At 35.3% G+C, this 22,111-nt stretch overlaps 1 protein-coding gene across 1 annotated transcript; it reads right to left on the reverse strand.

Annotated features, from left to right (window-relative positions):
• Positions 1-1,363: 1,363 nt before the first annotated feature.
• LOC127850858 (protein O-mannosyl-transferase TMTC1-like) lies at positions 1,364-20,787 on the reverse strand. Its single transcript, XM_052384199.1, has 18 exons — positions 20,338-20,787; positions 19,580-19,757; positions 15,360-15,433; positions 12,310-12,450; positions 11,913-11,964; positions 11,569-11,672; positions 10,501-10,693; positions 10,004-10,131; positions 9,455-9,619; positions 8,963-9,076; positions 8,313-8,456; positions 7,707-7,918; positions 6,709-6,841; positions 6,229-6,376; positions 5,774-5,911; positions 4,620-4,742; positions 4,309-4,386; positions 1,364-1,899 (listed from the first exon to the last, which is right to left on the reverse strand). The coding sequence occupies exons 1-18, from the start codon at positions 20,658-20,660 to the stop codon at positions 1,771-1,773; spliced, it is 2,577 nt and encodes an 858-aa protein (XP_052240159.1). The 5' UTR covers positions 20,661-20,787; the 3' UTR covers positions 1,364-1,770.
• Positions 20,788-22,111: the final 1,324 nt, after the last annotated feature.

Consider the following 22,111-nt stretch of genomic DNA (forward strand, 5'->3'; position numbering starts at 1 on the left):
GCAATGTCTGTGCTAGTGTTGGTCGGGCTGTTCACAATGATCTTCGACTTCTTCTGGCTGACCTCTACCCTGCTCTTGCTTATGTATATTCTGTCGGTGAGATCTTCACTGCTGGTGACCATGAGGTCAATATCATCAGCGAATCTCAATCACATGACCCCTCCTTAAACCTTCACATATGCCAATTATAACCTCTTTAATTGATGGAAGCCGTTATCCAAACAATAACTGATATACGAAAGCCGTTTGCACATTTTAAAGAAGTTACTTTGCATACAAAATCGAATATTAGTATATGAACGCTGGATTCAAATATTCGATCGATTTTCAAATATTCGGTCGATTTTCAAATATTCGAATATCTGTTCCCATTACTAATTAAAAGCAATCGAGTGATGTCACTACACATCTAATATTGCTATACCCCAAAGTATATTCTTAGTATAAATTGAGTGTTTTCCTCCCAAAACAGTATCTTTGTCCTGGTAACTTATTTCTGCGTGAAATAATTATCTATGATGTAAGTATGATCATATTGCATTGTATGTGCAGACTGCTAGAAACTGGTCTAACAAACATTCCGAACAGGTATCTTTAGAATACAGCTCTGATAATATTATTCTTTTATTTGACATCATCACGACTTTCTTCGTCATACGTTTTCAAAAAAAAGACAGTAATATACTCTCATTTAAGGTAATCAAAAAGGTTTTAACGGCTATTTTAAAACATATTCGGGATGATGCCGGTTCCCTTTGGATTGGGAAAATTGTATCGTTTTGAATACAATTGGGAAATTCGTGCTGTTTCTTCTTTCACTAAAAAGTCATTGAGCTTAACTGGTGTTTCTTGTTTTAATGTCAACTTAACTAATGTCCATCTTATAGAGCTAGATAGGAAGATGAACTTAATGTTTCAATTTATTTATTGACTTTTTGTTTCAATTTATTTATTGACTTATGTTTAAACCTTCTATTGATATTTTAGGCTTTTATTTGGAAAAATGTATACTTTTTGTGATTTGGAATGTGAAGGACTTTAGACCCAAAATTTGACGAAAACAACTCACTGATAGCACATCATGAATTTAAGGGTTAAAGTGTAAAGTATTTACATTAAAGATATATATTTAAAAAAAACACGTAACAGCTGACAACATGCTAGCTAACGTGGTCAGTCCGGCATCGATTGTCATACGTCATGTGAGTTTGACTTAAAAAACATAGCTTTATTGTTGAATTCTAGCACAATAAAATGTAAGAGGTGTTTATATTGTAAATATATTGTCCATTCGTGCGACCTTTGGGTTTCTTGTCCAAGGCATTACTCGGAAACTATTAGAGGAAGCAACACGAAATTGTTTGGTAAATATATTTCGTTGAAGAAAGGCGCAAGGCAAACGAACCATAACTCTTCATATCATAATCGCACGGTTTTGCCCTTTATACCTATTTAATACTCGTCTGAGGTTAACTCCTTTTGACACATAAAATATTATTAACACGTTTGTTCTATAAATATGGAAGATCGGGATATCTGTGGAGAGTATGAAATCATGCGTCATCATACGAGCATTATGCAGAGTCAATCCTATGTTTAAAAATACAATGTATATCACAGAAAATCATATCCAGCGGCCTATATACAGAAGGTAATTAGGCTGAAGGCCATTATTGTGCAAGTCAATCCACATTTACAAAAGATAATCCGGTATCTTCCGGGCAATATGACTTATTTCATAAAACGGGGCTCGCAGCTTGTTGCTTTTTTTCAGCCGAACTCGTCTTCCCTTTGACGCCGTAGTCGTGCCAGCTTCTCCACGTTTTCTTTAACAATGAGGTTTCCTGGTTCAAACGTCAGGGCAAGCTTGTAATGGCGTTCGGCCTTGTCGATGTCACCCTTTGAAAAAAAAAACGAATGCATGTACAATACAACGGTATATATATTTTCAACTCGAAAGACAGATACTTATATTGTATTATAAAGCTTGAGTTCAGTAGTTGTTCATGAAATATTTGGAATACTGAATTGTTGGTAGGCTGGACGAAAAAAAACATTTGAATTATCCCATCTGTTGTTCGGTGATAAAGACAGGGGAGATCACTACGCACAGTTGGTAAAAAGTAAAGTAGAAATATAAGATAGCAATTGTTTGAAGAAGAATTTAAGTTGTCGTATTAGCGGGATTATACTGAAAGTTGATCATCGAGATTGCTTAGCGTTTATTGATAGAAAGAAGATACAACGAAACTAGGTGCATGGAATTGTGTAGGTAACTAAGCTGGTTTACATATTACTATTTAAAAATAAAAGACGATTTTCTCCAACTGTTATTGGAGATTTAAACATAATCTAATTATAAAAATAGACATATCGATGTTATATTACTTATACACTTCAAAAATAGAAAGACAGGAATGTCCCAGAAATTTGAGATAAATACATGTATAATATTTCATTTGCTATCACCTACATTCCAAGAATAAAACAACATGTTAATGCAGGTTTAAACATTTAACCATTAAGAATGACCTGAACCTTAAGTTCGTATGGCTTAGTATGTATGACTTCTCCATGTTTTTGGAAGCGCACACAAATTTGGAGGCTCAAACTATGAAGACCTTCAAGTGTGACCTTGTTTTATTATCAACGTTTCATGAAAATCCTGCAAAGGGTATATGATAAATGAGGTGCACACAACACTAAGGCTCCATCGTTATACCTTTAAGTGTGACACTGACCATGGACCGTAGTGAATGACTATCATTATATGCATATAGTTTTAAAGATCTAGACATTTAGTCAAGTTTGAAGATTTACTTAAGATAAGATAAGATAAGTTGTTTATGTTGCTGTCTTGCCGACTTTAAATAAAACTTATCTTAAGTAAATCTTTCAAGAGGTATAGCCGTTATGGGCCGCACATGAATATATAAGCTGAAACTTTTGCCCTTAAAGTATGACATTGACATTGTATTGGCTTGACTCATTCGTGCCGTTTTCACGTCGACGAAAGGAATTTAACAGTTGATGCAAGTTTCATGAAATTCCGTCAAAGCATATCGTAAATGTAGAGCGGACACTAAAGTGTTACGAAATTATTTTGCTGGACGAACGAAGGGCATGTCTTGAACCTCCCAACACACACCTCAGTGTTACGAAAAGATTGACTGGACGAACGAAGGGCATGTCTTGACCCCCACACCTCAGTGTTACGAATAGATTGACCGGATGAAAGAAGGGCATGTCTTGACCCCCCCCCCCCACCTCAGTGTTACGAAAAGATTGACCGGTCGAACGAAGGGCATGTCTTGACCCCCCCCCCCCCCCCGACCGCCTCTCTTTGCGTCGGGGTATTATTAATAATACTACATTTTATTACACTAAATAAGTAATTTTACTGAATAAAAAGCTGTAAGGGTTGCTACGAAAGTCAAAAAATTAGTACAATTCTATCTATTCACACACACACACACACACACACACTATAAAAAATCTACCTAGGTGTAGAAAAACAACAATATTAACACGGACATTTCTTACCAATGGGGATCTTACGACGGCCTATAATTATGAAGCATACATAATTACGGAGGCAAATACCAACACGCCAACACGCGTTCAGTTTTAACCTTCGTGTAAATAAGTAGTGATTTCAAAACATCCGGCATATAAACAACCAAAGGAAATGAAAGTGTAATTATTTTACCTAAACAATTGAAAAACAACAGGGTAAACACGGAAGCTCATACCTATGGGGATCTAACGACGGCCTTAATTATGATGCATACATTATCATGGAGACAAATACCAACAAGCCAACACACGTTCACGCGTACGTGTCCATTAAAAAAGTGGCGATTTTATTAAAATATTCCACATGTAAAGAACCATAACAGATGAAAGTGTACTTTCAGCCAACGAATAATAAACAATATGGATATTACTTTGATTGGATCGCAACGGTAAAGAATGATTTAATTTCTGAATGCAAATAAAGACTTTTGGGCGGTCAGCTTCCGTTAGGTAAACTTACATTTAATACACATCATCGTTGTCGAACATTTCTATATGTAATATAATAACGGTGCTACTTTCTCAAATAATTTGCCATAAAATTAGTGTTGTTGAATTCGCATGTTCCGTTCGAACGTATTTATATTTTAGCACAAAACTTTCAAAAGTCACTGTAATTCAATTTCAATCCATTCAGAAAGACATATTATGACTTGCAATAATAATATTATTGACATGTAAGCTTATTCATGTTTAACAAAACTTGTTATTATATAACAACCCACTGCTTACATGCATGTGGAATATTGCGCCAATGTTCCCGTGCGCACGTGCATGACTCGGGTTGATTTGTAACGTGGACTCAAAATCCTGAAACACATCGTATCGAAACGTATACATTTTTAAAGGGCCAAGGATTTCATATAAATTGATCTAAATAAGAATTGTGTAGTAAGAGTTGTTAAATTCCATTTTATCCTGACCTGTTATATTCTATTAGGATTTTTTTTTAAAGAATTTTCTTTGCTTTTAAACTTCATTTTAAGAATTGGTAGGTGAATGCGGCTTCTGGTGAATGTGGAGGGATGAACATTGACGCCTACCATTGCAGCTTCTTCAAACAGTTTCAGATCCTTGTAGTGATTACCGCGATCGAAATACAGCTCATCAAGCGCGCCCGATGTCTTGTTAGCCAGTCGAATCGCGGCGGAAAGCAACTCTGCGGCCTGAAAAACGCCTTTAACTCTTTAAGCGCTGGAACCGAATTTTGAAGGCCTTTGCAAACAGTTTGGATCCAGATGAGACGCCACAGAACGTGGCGTCTCATCAGGATCCAAACTGTTTACTATTCTGATAGTATTCTTTGAAAAAAATCGAAGAAAATGCTAATTTTAGAAATTCAGCAGACGACAATTTAGCAGACGACTAATTTCCCAGCATGCAAAGGGTTAAAGAGGTGATGTAGGTATTTAATTTCAAATTTAAATGCACACATGTTTGTCTACTCTGTAACGGAAAAATACAGCGAGTTCTATAATTACAGCAACAATACACATGAGAAATGCTTTATATCTATTCAATATAGAGGCGGTGTGGGACAATGGGGTTTAAAGTTAAAGTTGCCATAAATTTGACTTTCATGTTTGTGATGTTTCTAATCTATTTTACCATTCCGGCTTGATTTCATTGAGTTTCCCATAACTTTGTCTACGTCTGGTTTATTCGAATACACGTTCTTAGAGGATCCCAATATTCCCACTTTTTATTTTATGCTTTCCAGTGGTTTACAGAGAAATATCAGTGAATTAAAACTGATAATTTACTGTTTCAAACAGTGAAAATTAACAGTGAAAAGTATCGATAATTTTCACTGTAAAATGTGAAATGACGTCATTTTTGACGTAATGACGTTATTATCCCAGCGAAATTCTTTCGTTAAACTCTTTAAAAATGTATATAAACAGTGAAAAAAGCATAAAATAAAAAGAAAATTTGTTGGATTCGGTGGAATATCGATTTTAACTCACTCCTGAACATATTATTTTCTATGATCACTCGTGAATTAAAATCGATAATCCACCGAATCCAACAAATATCCTCTATATATTATTTGAATTGTAAAGTTATCAGGTTTATTTTAGGAGCGCTCACTCGTAATGTGAACGTGCCTTCACGTGGATAGTGTGCACAATCTTCTTACGTTATTTTTCGTTACATGATCTGAAGCAGCCAATATTATGTTTGATTTCCGAACTACCTGTCTGTGTTGATTCTGAAGACCTTTGACCTTTGCTAGCGTTGTAAGGGCATCGACATTGTCCGGATGTAAATATGTGAGATCTGTTAGAATGTCGTCTGCCTCTTTTGGCTGACCTTCGGCTGCTAAAATCTTCGCCTGAAGGAATTTAATCAATAAGATCAGATGAACTGTTTGTGTGTAGATCGAATATCAACTTTGATTGTAACATTTTACTTTCAATTTCGACGCAAAACTCCAACGATATTTGTTATATTAATTATCTTTTCCAAATCATGTAGTATTTAACTTACCTATTTGCGTTGGGTATTTTAACTGCCGTGTTATATTCAAAAAGGTATAAATAAAGTATGGGTCACTGAAATTACCGGTATGTTGTTTTTATTGCCATTATATACAATATAATTATCATCGCGACGCGTTAACTGACAGAGTTGTCAGCCGCCGTGACTTACGTATCTAATGATCGTATCAATAGAGGCATTGTTGTGTCTAGAGGCAATATCCCTGTAGACCGACAGTGACTCGCCAACTCTCCCCGAGGAATAGTATACCACAGCCAGCTGCTCTAGGATTCCGGGGTCGTTGTTCAATTGTAGGGCCCTAAATGTGTCACATGTTTAAATATGACTGTTTTGGGAATGTTCTTTTTGACTCGTTTAGATTCTAAACCATTGTCCGTTTCTTCAGGCATCACATGTCGTTTGTTTAAGAAAAGATATATTGCGAATATTTAAGTCGCGGAATGCGAAAATGGATCTTATGTCTAGATGCAAGAGCATTTATTTGTTATTATTTTTGGTAAAAATTTAACACAATGAAATGTGTCCCTCATTTGAAAATGTTATATTTTGTACTAACATACATTGCACAATTTTTTTCGCATACATATAGATATTTAAATTGTAGCTTTTAGGAAATATTATATTATATACATTTTTAGGGTCCTTTCCGCCCCGGTTAAGTCCCCTAGACGCTGAAAGGCGCCCGCAGCCGACACAAGGCTCGCGCTGTCAGGTCTCAGTTCGTGGACCCTCATGTAGTAAGTGGCGGATTCCTTGTACAGGCCTGGCATCGAGAAACATGTGATTCAAGAATGGGCCGTGCAATGTGAAAAGGGGGTTTATTGCATGTGCGTAAAGTGTCGTCCCAGATAAGCCTGTGCAGTCCACACAGGCTAATCCGGGACGACATTTTCCACCGAAACTTGATTTTTGCTAAGAAGAGACTTTCTTCAAACAGAAAATATCATAAAAGCGGAAAGTGTCGTCCTGATTAGCCTATGCGGACTGCGCAGGCTAATCTGTGACGACACCTTACGCACGTGCATTCAACCCCATTTTCACAGAACAAGGCCCGACTGCATAGTTCAACTTATTAAACTTAATTATATTGGTGCAAGAAAAACGGAGCCATATGTGTCACAGTGTGTGTGGCAGCCGTAAACTCCGAAACCATGGTCACTGAGCAGATTTTTGAAAGTAACCAATATACGCTTTTACCGAGCATCTCAGGAGTTCATATTAACATAGCAAACACTTATAGTAGCATAACAAACAAAAGTGTTTTCGAAAACGTTCTTTCTTGTACAATATGTTGCATCTATATAAATTGAGTGTCAAATACCGTCTAAATAACAGACTGATGCAGTTACCGTGCTGATTGTATACACTGATTGCCGTTTGAGACGCGTTCTGGGAAATGCGGCTAAATGCATTTGCGTTAAGTGTCGTCCCAGATTAGCCTGTGAAATTCTTATATACAGTGCTTGCTGGTTTGGTATATTTTATGACATGAGACATTAAAACTCTGAAAAGACATGTTATACACACTAGCTCACCTGTGAAATAGAATGATATATTGGAAATAAATTAAATAATCATAATTACAAAATGTCATTCGTACAGGAAATAGTATCATAACGTATAAGTACCTATCTGGGTAAGTAGAGCCCCATAACAGGTGAGGGCCTCGTGATACAAAGGGGCCACTTCCAGGGCGGAATCAAGATGTAGTCTGGCCTCGGTATGGTTTCCGGTCTCCAGCAGACACTGGGCTTTGGCTGTGAGCGCCTCTGGGCTTTTGTCGTTTAATCTCAGCGCCATGTCGATATGCTGATCCCCGGCTTTGTGTTCTCCACGCTTACTGCACAAAATATTTTTCGTAAGTATGGACTGTCGAAACACAATATAATGTCGAAATAGAAGTGTCAAAAGTAATCATACTAGCTAAATGTTGTTTTCAAATCTGTTTCACTTTTGACATGAAACAACATTAAACAAAACCATTGTCCACATTTTCCGGTGATTTTTTGTATGTGTTTATCTTGGTTAACAAGTCTGTGCGCCATTTACACGATGAGCGGTACCATTGTAATAACCGACAAATTATGTATATGTAACTATAGGGTATAGATAAAAAATGGTCGTTTTGATAAGACGAACGTGCAGTTCCCGTCTTCCAAAGTAACTGAATAGTACATGGCTAGATTTAAAGGAAATGAAAATACTTTGACATCGTGAATTATGACCAAACTCACCAAAGCATGTTGCCGAAGTTAATGTTCGCACCATGGTGGTTGGGTTGCAGTCGCAACGCTTCACGGAAGTGGATTTCAGCCTCGTGTTTGTCGCTTAGCAGCGTCCCAATGTTATTATGTGCGCTTGCATACGCTGGGTCTAACCTGTTACATAACTACATCAAATATACTTGATAGTACTACTATCTAGAAACAAAAACCTATCAATAGAAACTCATTATTTTTTCTTTTAAAAAGTCTCTTCTTAGCAAAAATCCAGTTAAGGCGGAAAATATCGTCCCTGATTAGATTGTGCGGACTGCACAGGCTAATCTAAGACGACACTTTCTGCACCTAAATTTTCCCTAAGCGAGGCTCAATACACAAATATTCGTGTTATATCGGGTTCTCGGCAAACCTCGTGGTCCGCGAAATTTCAGTATAGGTTTATCAATAGATATTTCCTAGATCTTGTTTAAAAGCACCGGGTTAGTGAAAATCTCCGCCAAGATGGATAGCCATTCTTATTTTAAGGGATTTATACAAAGTGTATGCCCTGCATATCTGAAACCAGATACATAATTTATGATACTTTAAAGCCATATGTATATCGAGTGCTAACAGAAAAAAAATCAAGAAAAGATTTTAATTTATTTTTATTTATATCTCACCTAATAGCTTCCCTGTAATGTGCAACGGCGTCGTCCCTCTGACCCCGGTCTTTCAGTACGTTTCCATAGTTATAGTGCACCTTGGCGTTGTGGGGCATTGTAGATAGGCCTGACCTGTGAGACACCGTTATTCCGTAAATAAAATACTTCACATTTTATTTATTCTTATTTGTCCAAATGCATGCATTGGAATTAAAAATTGAGTAGACATTGTGAATAATAGGTTTGCGTCTTAAGACTCAATTAAATAAGCTCATCCTATTGTCGTATTGATAGCGATTAATGAATATTGTACTAAAAACTGTGTGCTTACAATTTGTTCTTTGTATATATATACAGTTCGTTTCGAATTCAGAGTACAGCACTTTTTAATGCCTATTCTGAACGGTATTTTATAAGTTCAAATATTATAAAGTACTACCGGTAAGTACTAAGATCAAGTACTGAGGTAGGAGGCAAAATTCACAAAACATCGCCTGCAGAACCAAGTACCTGAAGAGCGATTCACGTGATTGCCATACTGCATTTTGTCGCCATGTTTTCGTGGAATGCAGCAGGAGAATGCAACAGACGACTGCATTTAAAGTGCGTCGATGGTGGTGAAACCGTGTGGTCAAACGACAAATACCAACCGACACTAGCAAGCAGAAACCCATACTGAAAAGTCAAAAGTTGGCCACTTATTGCTTACAATTATTGGTGCAATAATGCAAAGACATTAAAAGATTAACATTGACACAATTGGTTATGACCCTTTTCTGTATAATTGGTTGTTTCTTTATTATAATAGACCACATGCTTATTAAATCATGTCAGTTTTTTTTTACATATATGACGACTGAATACGGTCCTTTTGTACTTAAATATTGGACCGATTGTTGTAAGCTCTGTCTGTTTTATTACTGAAGCGTTGATCATGAAATGATGAGCTGTCACTGTTTAGTTAATCTGCATTTGGTTATTAGTTACTTGCTTATCTTACGTTACGAAGACTACACGTGGCTCTATATCAAATCAAGACCCTAATGGTACCTCTTTTACCTTGGCATATACAGTATCCTCTCCGCAATAACGAACCCGACCGTGAAGAGCAGATTTGACGCTGGCAAAAATGGCACCATTATGATAACAAGTGACCACACAATCACGCCCGTTTGAAAGGACGCTCTCTGCAATAATAAAAGAGCTACATTTAGTGCTTAGCTATGCATAAAATAAACTTCCGACTTCATGGTCAATTATTTAAATGAACAACTGTGCTTTATAAAGCTTCATTAAATGTGTTAGGAAGGATTGTTAAAAAGGAAACTAAAATTAGCATTCTTTATGTTAATGAACAAAGGCGCATTGGCATCTATACGGACATTGATACTGACGTGTATTTAAAGTTGTATGTCGTATTTAAATACGAAGCACAATCCAACTAATATTTAATCCATATTTCATTTAAAACAAGAACATCACAATTGCTCAACAATAAAATAAATTCACTGTGCAATAAGAATTTGAATTCAAATATTTCTCCATACACGACTAACCTTAGAGACAAATAATACTGTTTTCAATATAAGAATCATGGCGCCAAAGAAAAATAGAAGGGTTGCTGCGTTGCGCATGTCCAAGACTGTCTCGACCAATGGAATGCTTCCATGCTGCCAATCATAGCACAGGTCTGTAGGCGACAGTAGAAGCCAAGCGTTGTATGTCCAGATGAAAGAATATGTTAACATCCTGAAATATGAAATGTATTGGCACTATATTTTTGTAGTTAACGTTATTTTTTATTTAAACTAAAACATTTGATTTGGCATGTGATTGCTAAATAGTTTCTCTTTGTATACGATTAATTGTAAAATGTTGAAATAAACATTCTATGCCTATTTACAAACAAAGATCAAATAACGTTGAAATATATGTTAAAAAGATCATTTAAGTTATTGTCATCAATTTCTTTAGTTCTTCATAGTAAAATCTGACAGATTTTAATTCATTTATTTGTTTATGTATTTTTTTTAAATGCATGTCGAATAATATTTAAGCGCACGTGTATGTTATTATCATTAAATCTTTATGCACTGCATTTATTAAGTTTACGAACCGTTTTATGAGGCGTTTAAGTGGTAAATCTGTGGGGATTTTATTCATTCATTCTTGTGAAGTATATTGCACGCAACAACCAATCCATTTTAACGAAAAATACACAATTCATCTGATGTCTGCTCTGTATACTTTACGTCCGTATTGCGAAGTATAACTTTTCTTAAAATTTCAGCTAACGATCGTATAGGGCAAAACATGCACAAATAGTAATTGTTTCTTGTGTAAAACTAGTCTTATCATTGTAAAATAGGGTTAAGGTTACATGCGGATATTAGTTTGCATTTGTCAATTTTACTGGTTTGTTCTTTAAATAGTTATTTGTATACTCGGTATATTGAAATTTCAGAACCGGAACCATACAAAGTAGACGCGAAAAAAAGATGCTGCATTTTTTGTTTAGTTCTTTGAGTTTTATCACCCACTTGCAACAAAATTATTGCATTGAAAATATCACTTATTTCCAAGTATGCTATATGTTATATCGTTAATGTTTGGTAACGTCTGACCTTGTAAGCCGAGACGCACTGAAAGCCGCCGGATTGTCATGTGACGTAAAGGTGGGTAATGCGCTTCCCATCAGGTGCATGCGTACAAAGAGCAAAACGGCGGACTGGTTAACGAGAAAGAAACAAAACAAAAAAACATTGTGCTTATTAAATAAAGAAACCTGAATATCGAGTATTATGGACTGTTTTATCTTTCGTGTAAGGACTTAACAACAAAAATCCGCGTCGCAGATTCGAAATACTTTATATTGGTGGTTTTATTTTATGCAACTTATGTTGAGAAAACGGAGTAGGTAAGTATGTACATAAAAAAAAACATATCCATAACGACAACGAACACTTACAAATAGCAGGTTGATGACAATTTTCTTCAACAAGGTACTTCTCTCCGGTAGTCTAAAAAGAAGACGAAATATCGTAGCCTTTGTTACAACGACTGAAAAGGCTTTTACGATATACATTTTTGTATTAATTAAAGAACATGTTTAGCTATTGAAGTTCGATCACTAATATAATCTAAGTAAAATGCGCACTGTTTTTCTGTAAATATATATTTAGAAATATGATCAACTTACGTAATAATCCAATGAAACACAGGTGAGAAAATAGACACATGCGATAACTTCATTTTGATATAGCATTCTCATAATTTGGGATCTTTTAACTTATACACAAATTGTATTATAAGTATTTAATAGTAATGTTGATGTAAAAAGAACATGAACGTGTAGTTATACTAACCGTTGAATATATTTCCGACCGTCCATGATAACTAAAACTCCGAGTACGGTTGCTCCGTGTTCCTTGCTTAGCATGGCCAGGACCGCGGACAACAGACACGCTGCGTGGTAGAAACCTAATATGTCATGGTGACCATCATCTCTGCAAACCAAAATAAGAAATGAGTATATGCACCATGCATAAAGTTCATTTAAATAAATGAAAGGTTTAGGGTATATATTCAAAAAAATAATGAACATTAAGCCATAAACTGTCAATAAAAAGTAGTAAACTACACGTAAGGCCAACAAAAGCTTTTTGTTTTACCCATTTATGCTTAACGTCGAGAAAAAAGGCCTTGGCAAACAGCGTAGACCCAGATGAGACGCCGCATGCTGCGCTGTTTGCTTAAAGGAATTTCCGTAAGAAATATTCTAAATATAGAAATAAATATACTTTTATTTTCTTTTATTCCTCCATATACAAAATACGAAGATCAAAACACAATATAACTATATATTAACAAGGGTTCAGATAAATATAAACATAAACGATACATATGGATGTCAACATTAACATCAGCAAAAAAAGAGAGACATTTATAAACATTACTATTAAGTAATTTCGCGATGCATTGTTATTTTTTATTACTTTGAAGAGTCTCCAAGTTGTTCCATCTAGAAGGCAAAAGCGAAATTCTAGTCAGGCAGCCAGGAGTAACATGTTATCATGATTATTATGTTAAGTTAGATATATAACCAGCAAATATATATAACCTAGCACCGAAACACGAAATTGCTAGACAGACGATGCCTGGCTGTAAAAAAGAATATTTAAGTGTACTGTATATAATATGTATATCTTAATATAATCGCGAAGTAATCATTTAGTGAGTCCCCTACTGTAAAAACATTTTGCAGAGTAGTGATGAAAGTCTTGTATGATTAAAGTTGTCATATTTGGTATCAAGAAACATCCGGAGTATATAATTGCACTGCTCAGAAAGACTAGAGCGATACATCTAGTTGAAAGCACAAAGTCCGTATGTGTCTATTATGGTATTCCACAACTGTTCACGAGTGTTAGAATTCATATTACAGAGCAGAATACGTTGGTGCACTATATTCGAATTCACTCCATTGCAAAGCGCACGTGTATTTATATACGCGGGCATATTAAGTCGCCCAATTACTCGCATTTTCTTACTACAGAGAGAGGAGAGCTCAGAATTATTTCCGGCGATAGTCCATAAACCACACACTCCGTCGAACTGTAATATTGTTGAGCCAAGAAAGGGGTACTTCTCTGAACACTTCGAAACAGATTTATATTCCTGTTTTGTGTAACGTGTCGGCGGAGCATGGCTTTCCACCGGGAACAGGCGTTCTGCAATGTATTGATCCATGATGTGGTGAAGTTCGTACTTGCACAATATCGCACGTATGTCAGGAATAAAACCATGGTGTTGTTTGCCAAAGTTTTCATAATAAATGACTCTGCTGTTAAACAAATGTTTGGCCATGTATGTATTTGGCAGGTTGCAAAGTTCTCCTAGAAATACCAGCTTTCTGTAATCAACTATTGTTTACATAGGAACGGTATTGATAGCCTACAGGGATGGAAATTAGTGGTTGCCCGTGAGCCCGGGGCCAGTACATTTTTGCCTGGGCAACTCAAAATCAAAAGTGAGAAGTCCGGCTGGGCAACTTGCTTTTTAAGCTTGAAACAATTCAGTGCATTTTACTCCTATAAATATGAGGTCGATTTACATCGACATATTACGTCTAATTATTTGGACTAAGTGCATTTAAACATTTAATGAAATTGGCGACTCTGAGTTAATAATTAGTTTAATAAAATTCATTTATCAAAGCCAATAAAATGATTTAACTCAGACTTATATTAGGACATGATACACATAAAGTTTGTTAATTAAGCAATGTTGTTGTTTACTTATCTTTTATTTTATTTAAAGAAATTCTTATATACACACGACCCTACATGTACATCGTACTGGGCTCGTAAGTCTATAACTGGGCAACCAAAATACTAAAGATGGTTGCCCGTGTGGGCAACCAATTGAAAAACGTTAGTTTCCATCCCTGATAGCACATAGAGTAAAGTTAGTTACAGTGTTTTGTGGCAGACCCTGTATGTGTTTTAGGCAAAACCTATGAGAGCGTTCTAGCTTAATTATGTCATCTGCACTTATTGAATTCCACAGTTCACAGCCATATAATGCTTTAGGTATCAAAACAAAGTTATAGATTTTTATAGACTTTGACCATTCTATGCATAGATGGTGACGTCACTACGTTAAATATTGTCACCTCCATACTAAGACGCATCACATTCCCATGGTTTGGGGAATGATGCCTTCGCCAAAGTAGTTCTGCGTAGGAATGAAAATGTTAGTAACTAAAGAAAAATCGTTTTTTATTGTGTGTTTAAAACGGAATGTTGTTTAAAGGAATGTTATTTAATTATGTTTATATGTGATTTTGAATCTCTATTAAGACTGATAGGGATTATCAGAAGCACAATTATCCTGACCTACTTTCGCTTTCACTTTTCACTCGTAAAAGAAGTGCTACCCACAATTCCTTTCGCGTTAGTACACAGGTCAGTAAGACCGGTGTGTACACAATGGATGTTGAACGTAGGAAGATGTCTCTTTGATTGTGTGAGTACCAAGTTTGAAAATTCGGGTTGTCTCTTCCTTCAAGCGTTCGTTAAAAACAACGACTGCACATTTGTTCGGGTTATACTGTTACTGCCACCGACCGGGACTCTTACTTTGGTTCCGATCCTATTTTTCGCATTCAAGAATGCATTCCATTTTAATTCGTTCGATCATGTTTGTAAAATTAACATTTCAAGTGAGACATTGCAAACACATTAATAGTTTTCTGTCATAAAAAAACTGCAATGCAAGTAATACATAACTTGACATAAATATGAATATGCATAAAAAATATTGACGAACAAGTTGTGTCTACTTAGCTACCCTATTGTTTGAGATCTTACTGGAAACATTTAAATGTTTCGGTGTAATATGTTTGTATACTAACCGGAAGTACAAATTCAATGAGGCCAGGAAGAATATTGTCGCCAGAAGATCCGCCCTGCCGACAAGTCCTGTCACCTGCAAATAGATTCATTAAATGATCGTCATCGTATTCATAATCTTGTTCATATTATCATAAATAATATTACAGTATCACGATTACCATGATCATTGTCTTCATTACCATCATAATCATAATTGTAACTACATGTATTATCAACTTCGGACATTCTTCATTTTTTGAGTCGTGTTCGGAGAAAACTGGACATAATGCATGTGCGTAAATTGTCGTCCTAGATTAGCATGTGCAGTCCGCACAGGCTAATCAGGGACGACACTTTCCGCTTTTATGACATTTTTCGTTTAAATGAAGTCTCTTCTTATCAAAAATCCAATTAAGGCGCAAAGTGTCGTCCCTGATTAGCCTGTGCGGACTGCACATGCTAATATGGGACGACAATTTACGCATATGCATTATGTCCAGTTTTCTCAGAACACGACACATTTATTGGGCACGTTTTAAATATGTTTTAACATAACATCTTCAAACCTAAATGCAATTAAATCATATAAATCATCTGGTTAAACATATCACTGTGATTGTCGTCAAGAACGCTGTCACCATTACAGTTGTATCTGATTTGTCTCTGTTTAACAAACCAATGTTAATCTGAGCATCTGATAAATCTTTGAACATTTAATGGCGTATGATTTAAAAGTCGATATGGATGTAGATTGTCCTGCATATTGAATGCGCTACAAAGTAACAAGATTGATTCTAGACCATATTTAAATTTGGGAGAAATGACATTATTTATCTATTCTGCAAACTTTCAAAATTGTTAATCAGATTCAAAGCGGCGTGTTTCGTTGTGAATACAATTTCATTTGCGTGCACTGATATGTGATACAATCAGCAAATGAGAAAATTTAAAGAAAATAATGAATGAAATAAACTGAATGAAAAATATCTATCATGCGTTACAGTGGCTGTAACCCCGTCGTTTAAATTAACTCAGGCTTAATCAATCATCTCGTTTGATACAATATTGTGAGTCATTGAAAAAGAGATAAAGATTGTTATGCACTTAAAAACTCGTGTCTATTGATACATTTATATAAAAATTGTATGTTAAAACCGTTTTCTCGTCAGTGCAAATGCAATTGAAGTCACCTTTTTATTTTTAATGTGTTTCTGTTGTTGTTTGACTTTTAAAGGGACCTTTTCACCTTTTGATTAAACAAAATGCTTCAGATTCGCAAATTTTCGTTGTAGTTATGATATTTGCGAGGCAACAGTCATACTGAATATTTACCATTTTGTAAAATATCCAGTATATGCATCTGTTGGCGATTTAAAAACCTGGAAGACTATAATAAAGCGTTGCAAACGCACACCCATTGAGTAATTTGGAGAGTTTTGTTGTTATTGTTATAATTTGATACACTGCGAGGATTGTTTGAACCCAGTTGAGAATGACTTTTTTAAAATCTTTTTTAATTTTGTTATTGTGTTTTACTGGAGCTATTTAGTTCCAATGTTTACATGTGTAAATGTAAAGCATTTAATGACAAACTTCAAGACATGTCAAAATATGTGAAAAAGTCTCATTAATATTGGTCGAATATGTCTCACTGAGTATTAATATAATATGATCTGTTGTCATCTCGTGTATTGTTCCACACAGTGTTGCAGTATGATAAAAAAAACAGATAATGGTTTCGAACATAAAACATTGTTTTGCACAATAATATTTTTTATTTTTGCACATGTTTTTAATTAATCCGTCCCGCCCAAGCGTCTAACTACAAAACCTTTAGCGATGGTATTCTTGATACTTGTAACACAGCAATCTTTTTGCTTCTTATATAGAATGGCTTGTTTTAAACTTTTGACCTGAAATCTAACAAGCTAATAAATAAAACATGCCACTTTAATAGAGTCGATAGGTATAAATATTTGAAAAGACCTACTCTCTTGTTGTTAATTTAAAACCGTTTAAAACACATAATTGCGGGTAGCCAGACATTAAATCATAATATCTACCCATTCAGTACAAAGTACTGTTTGCTTTATGGATCAGAAAAACGGGCAAATTAAAATGTAAACCCCTCAAAGCGCCTTTGTTCTACTTCGCTTAAAGGATAATTAAACGCCCTGTTCTTTTTACAAGACTATCTTCCTGACGTGTAAAATGTGTACGCGAAAAGAAACATGTTAAAGCTAATAGGTCTCGATTCTAAAATTTATAATAAATTGAAAAGCTATTGCTATAAAACTATTATAATAAAATTTGATTGATGTGTTCATATCAACGTTGATGAGGTCATTCCGCGCATGAGGCTGTTTAAACCATTTATGCATAGCGTCAAGAAAAAAGGCCTTGGCAAACAGCGAAGACCCAGATGAGACGCCGCATGATGCGGCGTCTCATCAGGGGCTGCGCTGTTTGCTTAAAGGAATGTCTGTAAGAAATATTCTAAATATAGAAATAAATATACTAGACATCCATAATTTTTGAAATAAATTGATCCCATTTAGAATGATGGGAGAGTGCACTAATCATAAATGGGTTAATGCGTGGACCCGGGGTGTGTCTCAGCAATTATCATGTGTACCAACACATTGTTGTTGTGTGCTAACCTGACAGCCTGCGATAGTCATACGTTACTTCTTTGAATAGAGTCATTGCAATTTTGAACTCTCTTCAAACATTAAAAAATGTATTTAGAAAATATATTTGTTCTCTCGATGAACCAAGAGAAGGAGTATGTTTGCCTTAAAATTTCAAACAGTATAAGCAATTTGTTTCCAGAAACATAGTCTGGGTAGGCCATTAACGAAGTACGAGGTGAATATAACTGTCCTGACAATTGCTACTTGATGATGCGTTTTCACTACGCTTAAACTACAGGCTGTGAATATTAATATATATCAAAAGCGTACATTTTAAAAGATGTATTCGATGTATCAACGCTTATTCTTTTTTATCTGCTATTTTACAATCAAATTGACTGCAAAGCTGGGTTTAATTTATTCAAAATCGTCCATAAAAACAACTCATCTTCTCTTGAGCTTTTAATGCATTTTTTAAGATCATATTCAATACCGTGTTTGCCCACATATCGAGCGATGTCTATAATCCGCGGATATATTCATTTCAAACAAATCAGCGTGACAGCGGCGGTAATGAAATTTCGCTTATAATCCTTTAGGAGTCCCTCGGCCCAATGGAGTTATATGGCACCGTGGGGGGAATCTGATTCATAATTAATAAGCTTTCAAAAGGGACCACGGTCCATGCGATGTTTATATATTACCTCATTTGAACAGAAATTACATGTACAATATCGTACATATGTAGGTCGACAATACATCGTATTCTGTGTTTTGTTGGGCATGAATGTGCGTTCTTAAACACCAATGGGTTCACATTGTTGATTCTATAATCACGCGAAGAAGATAAACTTTTGCCTAGTTATTTTTCACAACTAAACATAGATGCCCTAGTCTAATAATATTATATTTCAAAGACTAAATGTAAGTGTATGTTCACAAAATAGAAATTATACCGGAACATGCATTCCGTATTTATTTTTAAGTGGTTGCTTCTCCAATCTGTTATTTGCATAACCACAACAAAGAGGTGAATTCATTACTTTACTGCAAGACTGATACGTTTATTAAATTTTCAACCGCAATACGTCTGTTACAGTAGAACTTAAATGAACCCCGCCCTCTGAAAACCGGGCTTAATGCATGTTCGTTAAGGCTAATGTACAGGCTTATCAGGGACGATACTTACCAGTAGACTAGGTTTTATTAAATAAACAATTCCATAACAGCGGAAACTTTCGTTCCTGATAAGCCTGTCCGATTGAATAGGCTAATCTGGGGTGGCTCTTTACGCACATGCATTAAGCCAAATTATCATAGAACGCGGCTCATTTTACAGTACGTATAGGTTTATTGAGTATTCAGACAAAATACGTCCGTTACCATAGAACAAAAATGAACAAGGGCTCAACATTGAAATAATTCGGAATACATGGGACGTGAAACTAAACACATACTATGGATACCTATGGAACAATCTATTGGAGTTACGAGCAGTTCTTTGTTGTTTTGATTTTTTACTTTGAACAGCTATCATTAAATAATTTGTTTAGCTCGTACGTATGTTAAACGTTATTACAATGCAAATAGAACAAACTTGTTTTTACCGCTTCTGTATGAACAGGATGAACTGCAAACAAGCATCCTGCCAGTACAGAGCACCTCCTTCCCGCCTTGATAACGCGTAAGCACGTGCGCACGAGAAGCGTCGTCACGATCACGTGCATTGAGACGTTTACAACATGGAAGTAGACTGGATTCCGTCCAGTTAACCAAATATTGAATCTTTAAGCAGAAATCAATACAAAATATAAAAAGATGGATGTGTTATTCTCATACAACGACGTATATTTAATATACAATGTAACAAAACGGAATCAAATGCAGCACCCTCGCAGTAAATCATACATGGTCTACTTACTTCTAGCCCATTCATAATATAGATAGTGCGTAATTGCTTGCGCTTAACTGTTAAACAGATTACGTTTTGAAAGTGTAAATCAGTTTTAAAATCTGCGATAATTTTTAACATGATTAATCAACACAAATATGTATCGTTCATCACAAACAAATTGTGTCATCAGCATCATGTGTGCATAAAGACAAAACAAAAATAGTGTTATTTGCAAAAAAACGCTACATCAGTGATTCAACAATAAAAATAAGTCGTATTCTGTGAAAAGGGGGTTTAATGCATGTGCGTAAAGTGTCGTCCCAGCGGACTGCACAGGCTAATCAGGGATGACACTTTCCGCTTTTGTGATATTTGTCGTTTAAATAGTCTCTTCTTAGTAAAAATCCAGTTAAGGCGGAAAGTGTTGTCCCTGATTAGCCTGTGCTGTGTAATAGTTTTTTCTCGACCTACCTAAATGTTAATACAGTCAAGGGTCTGTAAGACTTGTGGCTCGTGTTCGATCGTACACTCCTTCCCCAGAAATCGTTCGAGAAGACGTCTGCTAGTGACACATTACCAATGACGTCATTGTTGCGTTTGATGGCAAAGACGTCATCATGAACAAACTCGCCTGTCAGTCCGTTCGCAAAACACAGCAATGCTAAAACTCCAGGTAACAAAAGAATCCAATCTACGTTTCTGTTGTCGTTTGCAAATCTTAAGACACTATATCCATTTTTCTTCCAATTTTTATTTTCCTTTAAATAATTGTTATTATTCTCAGTAATCTTCATTCTTTAATGCACAGTGTCACAGATTCACAGAAGACGTAGATCGAGCGTTCATTTTATTTAGAAAAAAAATCCTGGAATTAAAATTGCCTATCTATTATAAGGCGGTTATTTTTTGCTTTTTTAAATTATCAATACCACGATAAAAGTTAAAATGCGAATAAAATATGACGCGCAACGGATTGCTTATACGGGCCATCAGTTGCAAAAAAAAATCTATTGAGCACGTTATACTGTATGTTCAGCGTTTAAACTCGCCGCAGTCAAGTGATGTGTCAACTGTGCGTTTCGGTGAACAAGTAAACTACAGCGAAATAAATAAGAACAAATTTGAATTGAAGACTTTGTAAACATACTTGTTCTTTAGAAAGGACTTATTTATTTGTATTTCTTTGCCCGTCACGTTTGATCTTTTTACCATGATATCATTTGCATCCACATGTCAATCAATTATAGACTAATTAATCATATTTCACAACGAGTTTATGCGTCCAACATAAAGGTTTAATTGAAATAATGATTAATTGAAGCGGGTCATGTTTCGCTTGTGACGTTCTCGTGCAATTTTAACATCTTTATGTAAATCCTTTCACTTTTTTCTTTTATTATGTCAGGGCAATTATTTGCACATATCAATAATACATTTTGAATCGTTTCCTGGAAAATAAAACCGTAACAATCTTTTATACATTTTATCTGGAAATTTAACCGATATTGAACAATTTATATCGCACGGATTGGTATACATTGTGTAACCTTTAGATTAAGGGTTGATAAGTCTCTATGATTTAAGCTATTATTGCTGTAATACAAATTTTGGTACATCGGTTTTGCCAAATTGACCGGAAAAGACCATGTTTGTGTTATTGTTGTGTTAAGGGCAATATCTCCGACGTGATTCATCATACCGAGATCAACTGCTACAATGAATAATCTTCTCGCCAGTGGCCTTATAGGTAAGGATCTATTAATATTTGTTATAGACCTTTGGTTGGCCTGAAATCTTTCAAAGTTTCTCTACTGAATATCTAATGAACTACTTCATTTAAAATAGCTACCGGGTAATTTCATTTTGTACAATAGCTATGTATATTACCTATAAACTGATGAAATGTTAATATTAAAATTGTAAAGGTGAGCGCAAATGCAGATGTATACTTTTTAATATAAATCTGCATCAGCCTGTAATCTTACAAAGATGTGCTAATGCATTTCTATGATAAGGTGTTGTTATATCGGTACATTTTAATATTAATCTAAAATAATATGTAAATCAAAAGTATTTGTAAAAAGGAATTGATAGGTATTTGGTTGAATGAACTTTCAACGCATTTCGAGAAATCTCAAGTAGTGAAACTCCAGCTGCTGGAGCAGTATTGCATTCTCATTATATACAATTAGTTGGTCATTTATTTAAGGCAAGTGACCAATAGCCTAAACAGTACAAAACAGCA

Source organism: Dreissena polymorpha, chromosome 11 (genome assembly GCF_020536995.1).
Source record: "Dreissena polymorpha isolate Duluth1 chromosome 11, UMN_Dpol_1.0, whole genome shotgun sequence".
Classification (NCBI taxonomy): Eukaryota; Metazoa; Mollusca; class Bivalvia; order Myida; family Dreissenidae; genus Dreissena; species Dreissena polymorpha.

Excerpts from the sequence above, each read along its gene's own strand:
- LOC127850858 (XM_052384199.1), bottom strand. The coding sequence starts at position 20,660 with ATGAAGATTACTGAGAATAATAACAATTATTTAAAGGAAAATAAAAAT. Across the intron at positions 10,694-11,568 it reads AGTGCGTCTCGGCTTACAAG|GATGTTAACATATTCTTTCA; the intron begins GTCAGACGTTAC and ends TTCATATTTCAG. Across the intron at positions 6,842-7,706 it reads GGCTCTACTTACCCAGATAG|GCCTGTACAAGGAATCCGCC; the intron begins GTACTTATACGT and ends TCTCGATGCCAG.